This window comes from Telopea speciosissima, chromosome 5 (assembly GCF_018873765.1).
Source record: "Telopea speciosissima isolate NSW1024214 ecotype Mountain lineage chromosome 5, Tspe_v1, whole genome shotgun sequence".
In the NCBI taxonomy this organism is placed as follows: Eukaryota; Viridiplantae; Streptophyta; class Magnoliopsida; order Proteales; family Proteaceae; genus Telopea; species Telopea speciosissima.
Window position 1 is genome coordinate 61327068 of NC_057920.1, and position 6620 is coordinate 61333687.

At 37.1% G+C, this 6620-nt stretch overlaps 1 protein-coding gene across 1 annotated transcript; it reads right to left on the reverse strand.

Moving 5' to 3' along the window:
* Positions 1-329: 329 nt before the first annotated feature.
* On the reverse strand, positions 330-1388 carry LOC122661494. Its single transcript, XM_043856900.1, has 2 exons — positions 886-1388; positions 330-768 (listed from the first exon to the last, which is right to left on the reverse strand). Exons 1-2 carry the CDS (start codon positions 1185-1187, stop codon positions 339-341), a joined length of 732 nt encoding a protein of 243 aa, XP_043712835.1. The 5' UTR covers positions 1188-1388; the 3' UTR covers positions 330-338.
* Positions 1389-6620: the final 5232 nt, after the last annotated feature.

Sequence of the window (6620 nt, forward strand, 5' to 3'; positions counted from 1 at the left end):
ACAGGTTTAACAGTCAGAGATGCTGATGGCTTTTGTTTCCCTTGGGGGAGAGAGAGGGGGGGGGGGGGTTGTTGTTGTTGGACTTGAGGAGAACTTAAGATAAGTAAAACTAGTTGAAATGGTGTTGGCGGTACATTTTTTTTTTTTTACTTTATAGTTTTGTTTTTTTTTTACTTTATAGTTTTTTTCTGTTAACAACGCCCTATCTCACAAAGTCACAATCATGATTCTTAAGAACTCTTTTCAAAAATAAAGAGGGAACAATATGAGGGGGAAAATCCATAAACTCTGTCTACAATAGAAGAGGAAGAAATGAAAGATGGAACTCCAGAAAGGTTTTATCTGCAGCCAAACAGCACACCCAGACCAGCAAAGCCCAAACACAGTGCCAAAGCCATGAACAATGATGCCCAGCCACCACCGGTATCATCTTCTTTCTTGCTCTGTATTTTCTTCCTCTTATCTGGTTGGTAGCGTCCATGAGATAATTGTTTCTGTTCAAACTTTTGCTTCTGTGATCGCAGTAAGAGGATCTCAAGTTCCAGAAGTCTCACCCATTGTCGATGAGCAAATAATCGCAGTGACTCCTCCAGGAGTGCGTTGGACAAGCGATCTCTCTCCTTGATCACAAGCGTGGCTTTCTTTTCTGCTTCTCTTGCCCTTGTCTGGGATAGTTGCAAAGCTTTCAACAGGTCTAGCTTCTCATCATATTGAAGGGATCCTGGGCCAATTGGGAACACATCATCTTCATCTTTTTTACTGATTTTTCTGCAGATTATGATTAAACATCATAAAAAAGAAAAAACCCTTTAGTAAATGATCAAATTATGCAGCTTTACAACCTTCCTTTGATGTCTAGTAATAAAAAAGACTCTGTTTACTTACGTGGTTGTGGGAGTAGGTCTTTCAGTGCCGGCGAAGACCTTGACTGGTGGAGGGAGATCGCAATTCTGCATAAGGTCGAGGTAGGATCTTCCCTGAGAAAGCACAAGACCCATTACCATATCTTTCTCCTCTGCAACTGAAAACTTTTGAATCCAATCTTGATCATGGTAACTTCTGGGAACAGAAGACTTGGAAAACAAATTCACCTGGTTGAACCCACCAATCCTTTTCTCTTCTGCACCTTTAGAATTCTGCTTCTCATTGAAATCCAACTTCCTCCGTGAGGGGCTTAATGGATTCATCTGTGTATCTCTTTGTTGTAACCCAATTCCAGGAGTTAAAAAAGAGATGAATGGAAAGAATAGATTTAAAAACCAAAGAAATGGTAGGCTTCCCTTTGGTTTTGCCTAATCTCTGTCTTGATCAGATGATGCAACACAACAGGTAACCCAGTTTGTGCCGTAGAAGAAAGAGACGAGAAAGGGTTGGTGAGAGAGAGAGAAAGTAGAAAAAGAGATGAGGTATTTAAGTATTTTGTCTCTTGCCGCAAGAAAAAGCATTCGGACTTTGTCGAGGTTGTCCTTAAATCATAAAATTCTAATTAGTGAATCTGTTAGCTCGCTTGCATTGCACATTATAGGATAAATCTGATTTTAATATTTTAGATTAGATAGATAGATTTTCATGCAAGGAACTTGAAAAAGTTCTTTTTACACTTCTCCCTTCTGTCATGTCACTCTGATATCATTCAAACTCAAAGTGAGTTATAAAAGGGTTGACTCATTCATTTTAGGGCAGTGACTCAGCAATTCTGGTTCTAAGAATGGGTATTGTATCGGATATCTGCCAATACCGATTCGGCGATTCCTGGCCGATACTGGTTTAGGGATCGTATCGGCCACTAGATCAGATATCGATCCGGATTAGCCGATCTAATCTGATCCAGATCACATCATCAAAAACTTGCAAGCCGATATTGGGCCGATCCGATGATGTGGAAGACAAGTGAAACACAATATTTTTAATGGGTGTTGTTCTCTGTGCCGCAGCGTAGAGTTGAGCCCAGGCACATGGGGGTGAGCGCAATGACCACCCTGCCCCTTGAGAGACAAACCCATGTGCCTGGGCACAGCCTACGCTGTGGCACAGAAAACATTCTCCCATTTTTAATTGATAGGTACTTAAAATATTCTGCAGAATATTTTTTGATTATATTATCATAAATATTAAAATGTCTGTGTCGCACGGGTGCCATCAAGTTTTTCAATTGCTTAGATTCGCATCTAATGATACATCTTAAACCGTACAAAGATTCGCATCCAACTGGTATTTTTAATATGGCTTGCGATATTCGATATGAAAATTGGGAAGTGCTACCAATTTAGCAATTCGAGCAAAAGGGTTGAGGTGTGATGGACGGCCAGGATCAGGCCGTACAGTGGAACCCACACAAATAAGGGTGATTCACAACAAATGGGGGGAATCCCTTCTCCGCGTGGTGATTTGAGTTTAAGTTTCCAATCCCAACTCTCTTTAAAAAAAATAAAACTGTGGTCTTACATTTTGTTGCTAAGAATATTTTTGGAGTAATTCATTAAAAAAATATATATATTTTTGGAGTAATCATATATAGTTAGACTCAATTATAACCATTTGACGTAGATCAAATAAGACTATAAACTCAATATAAATCATCATGTAAGAGTTAAAATACCTTTTGTTAACCCCTTCATATGTATGTAAGACTGGAATTCCAATATAATTATAGACTCCATCATTGTTTGGTCGCATGGAATGCATCAATGTAGGACCAATGAGAGTGTGTGCATGGGCATCCCAAAAAATAAAAACACCTTTGTTGACCATTGTAAAGACGATTAAAAATCACTTTTTTTTTAAAAAAAAAAAAAACACCCCTCCCCTTTTCCTTTTGAATTAAGTAGCACAAACACGCCTCAAGGTCTCATTGAATTACATAAAGCCTCCATTGGTAGTAACTAACTAGATTCTTTTATTAATATTTTTGGAATAAGTGCAATTTGATGTCATCAAAGTGGTGAACTAAGATCAAACCCCAACCGTTTTACAATCCTAAGAGGGCAAACATTGAGGGCGGAATCGTGGTCAACCAAGAATTGTGGAGTCTTGTTCCCATTGCAATCTACGATAATGTGCAAAGCATAATGTGCAGAGCCTTGGTGTGAGTGTGTGACTAGTCCCTTCAGTCAGGAGATCCTTATCGGGGAACATGATGACTTTTACTGCATACAACACACCAACCATATTAACTAGTCAAGCTGATTCAATTTTGAATGGTGCGCGATCAGTTGTAACCTTATTTTAATCGCCACTTGTCTTATTTCTTAAATTTATGCAAAAATTATACGTACACCCCCTATACTTTGCCTTAAGTGCAAATCGATTCGAGGTTCCAAAAAATAAACGTGTACACCCCTTGAACTTTTGAAAACATGCTAAACTAACAATCCTTTAGCCATATATTCTTCGCTAAGTGATGCCGTGGTGTTTATAGTTGACTTGAAAATATCTTTTGACTCTTAGATACCCACTACCTAAGAAGGGGGTGAAGAGATTCCCCCTTCTTCCATCTTACTTCCCAAAAGAGGAAAAATGTTCAGTCCACCACCGATATTACACCTTCAATCTGAAATCGATTTCAACGGAACAAAAACCAAGTAGCAATTTCCATGGGCTCTAGTCACTCTGAAGCTACAACAGAAGAACAAGAACCCACAGAAATTCTCCCTCTCTCGCTCTCTTTCCCTAATTCTTTCACTAATGGCTAAATTTCTAGACCTAGAGGCTCAAGACACCGTTCAGATGCCATGGAACCTATTTTCAGGAACGAAGCAAGAAACAACACACTCTTAACCAAATAAGGTTTTGTCATCTTATTTTTATTTTTATTTTTTTGTATTTCTTTAATGTCTATTAAGGAATATTTTCAGAGTAATCATATATAGTTAGATTCAATTATAACCATGTGACGTGGATCAAATAAGACAAAATGTACTAATTCGAATTCTAATTAGTTATAAACTCAATATAAACAACCATGTAAGAGTTAAAATCCCTTTTGTTAACCCCTTCATATATATGATTAGAATTCCAATATACTTATAGATTCCATCATTGCTTGGTCGCATGGATTGCATCAATGCAGGACCAATGAGAGTGCATGCATCAGCATCCCAAAAAATTAAAACACCTTTGTTGACAATTGTAAGACGACTAGAATGCAATTGTTTTTAAATAAAAACCTCTCCTTTTCCTTTTGAATTAAGTAATACAAACATGCCTCAAGTTCTCATTGGATTACACGAAGCCTCCATTAGTAATAACTAATTAGATTCATTTATTAATATTTTTGGAATGAATGCAATTTGTTGTTGTCAAAGTGGTGAATTAAGAAGTTGTAACCATGTTTTAATCGTCATTTGTTTTATTATTTTAATTTACTTAATGTAATATATATGCAGATCTTTATCTCCTCCAGTTTCTTGCCCGGCCTAGTTTCCCAGTTCCTCTAAAAGGGGGGCTGGAATGACTACCTTACCCTTGCCCAAACACTCTGCCCAGGCGGGGTCCACCACTCCCCTATTAAAGGAACTGGGGAATTAGGCCAGACAGGGAACTGGAAGAGATAATTTTCCATAAGGGTGTTAAACGGTCCGGTTTCGGTTAAACGGTTTGGTTCAGTTCGATTTTGACTGCTTGAAGGGAGAAACCGTAAGTTAAACGGTCTCATAATCAAAACTTGGACCGTTTGGTAAACGGTTTCGGTTAAACGGTTTCGATTAAATGATTCTATACGGTTTTACACAGTTTTGGTTAGACGGTTCTATACACGTTTTCTACTCTATTTATTAATACTAATTATTAATTAATAGTTATTACTTATTACTTACTAGGTTATTAGTTTTTTTGTTTGCAAAAAGGAAATCATTAATGAAAAAACATGACTGCTTACTAGTTACTACTTGTTAGGTTTTGATTTTTTATTTATAAAAAAAAAAAAGTTGTTAAGTTTTAAAATGGTTAGATGGTTTGGTTATAATTGGTTTTAATTGGATTATACGATTTGAAATCGTTGAATTAATCGGTCTAAACCGAACCAAACCGATTAAATAAACAATGTCATTTCTAAAACCATAACCAGACCATTTAACTAAACGATCTGCCGGTTTCGGTTTAAAGGGTTCGATTTGATGTCAGTAAACGGTTTTGGTTTAGTTTTGACACCCTTAATTTTTCATATATATGCTGGGGTAAAAGGGTTTTCAAAAAATTAAAATATATTTAATACAATAGTTAATGTAATATTTATGTGAAATAACAAGACTTATCTTTATTGAAAAAAATAACCGTACAAACTATAAATGACAAAAAAAAAAAAACTTCTTATTTCATCACTTTGATTACAATAAGGTTTTCTTTATTAGAATAATTTATTTATAAATAGTGGGATTTCGGAAAAATCAAGATTTTATTTGTTTGGGTTTTGATAACATCAGAGAAAACAATCTCTCAGTCCTATTTGAACACATCACAAAGAATCTAGGGTCAAGGTAGAGCTATAAACGGATTGGATTCGGCTTGGATAATGCTATATCCGCATCCGCATCCGATTAGCTATCGGATGGATTCGGATAGTGCTAAACGGATACGGATCGGATATTTTATCCGTTTACATGTAAATATAGCTTTTTGAATAGCTATAGCCTATCCGTTTAACTTTCGGATGGATTTGGATAGTGCTAAACGGATACGGACATGGATACGGAAACGAATTTCGACTATTCATTTACACCCCTAGGTGAAGGTGACTATAAAATGGTGGATAAAACTTATTCATCTGAAGTGTCATTGGACTCTAGCATTTTTGCCTCTTTTTTTTTTTTTTTTTTTTTACTTCCCCCTCCCCAGTCCTCTGGTGCCCTCACAGATATCATTAAAATTGAATTTAGAGTAGGAGGAAAGGTAGTAGTGCCACAATGGCTAGAGTCCCACTGTGTGCTTTGTCAAGCGAATTTAGCTCGTCTCCAGGGAGGCGTGCGCCCAGGGTGCTGCCAGGGGACATCCAACGGTTGAGCGGTGTGCATCTTGGCGCATGCCTAGGGATGTGTGCAGCACAGCCCAACGGCTGGCAGCACCCTGGGCTTTCCCTACTCCCTGGAGACGATCCTGATGTCAAGCAATTGGGTTTCATTTCCTTTACTGCCAGTGGTAGCTTAATTGGGATTAAACTTCTTTACAAATGTCCATGTCACCTATCATCCATTGTCAAGTAAATTTAAGTTCAATTTTAATTTCCTCTACACTGATAACTAATACAATGCTTTGATAGTTTTTTTTTTTTTTTTTTTCATTTAACATCTTTGGTTTAACATTCGAAAATATAAAGTAAAAGTTCAATACATGGTGAGTCATTTATTACTAAATGTAAAAATGATCATAAGTGCTATATTTACTACTACCAGAAGGAGAACTCATTAAGGGGACGGACGAACTTACAAACGGTTAATTTGTGAAAACAACAGTTTTCCTTTCACTACCAGTGGAGAGGAAGAATCTCAACCCACCGATGATTTGGCATTTTGACCATAGGATGAGATTCTTGTCCCATCAATAAATCTCCCACTTACCCCTATTGAAGAATTCTAAAAATATCCTTCCCTTGCATCTCATCTGATGGTGCCTATGGTCATGAGCAA

Bases quoted from the DNA above. Each gene is read 5' to 3' on its own strand.
- LOC122661494 (XM_043856900.1), bottom strand. From the start codon at position 1,187: ATGAATCCATTAAGCCCCTCACGGAGGAAGTTGGATTTCAATGAGAAG. The intron at 769-885 runs GTAAGTAAACAG...CATAATCTGCAG, and splicing joins AGACCTACTCCCACAACCAC to AAAAATCAGTAAAAAAGATG.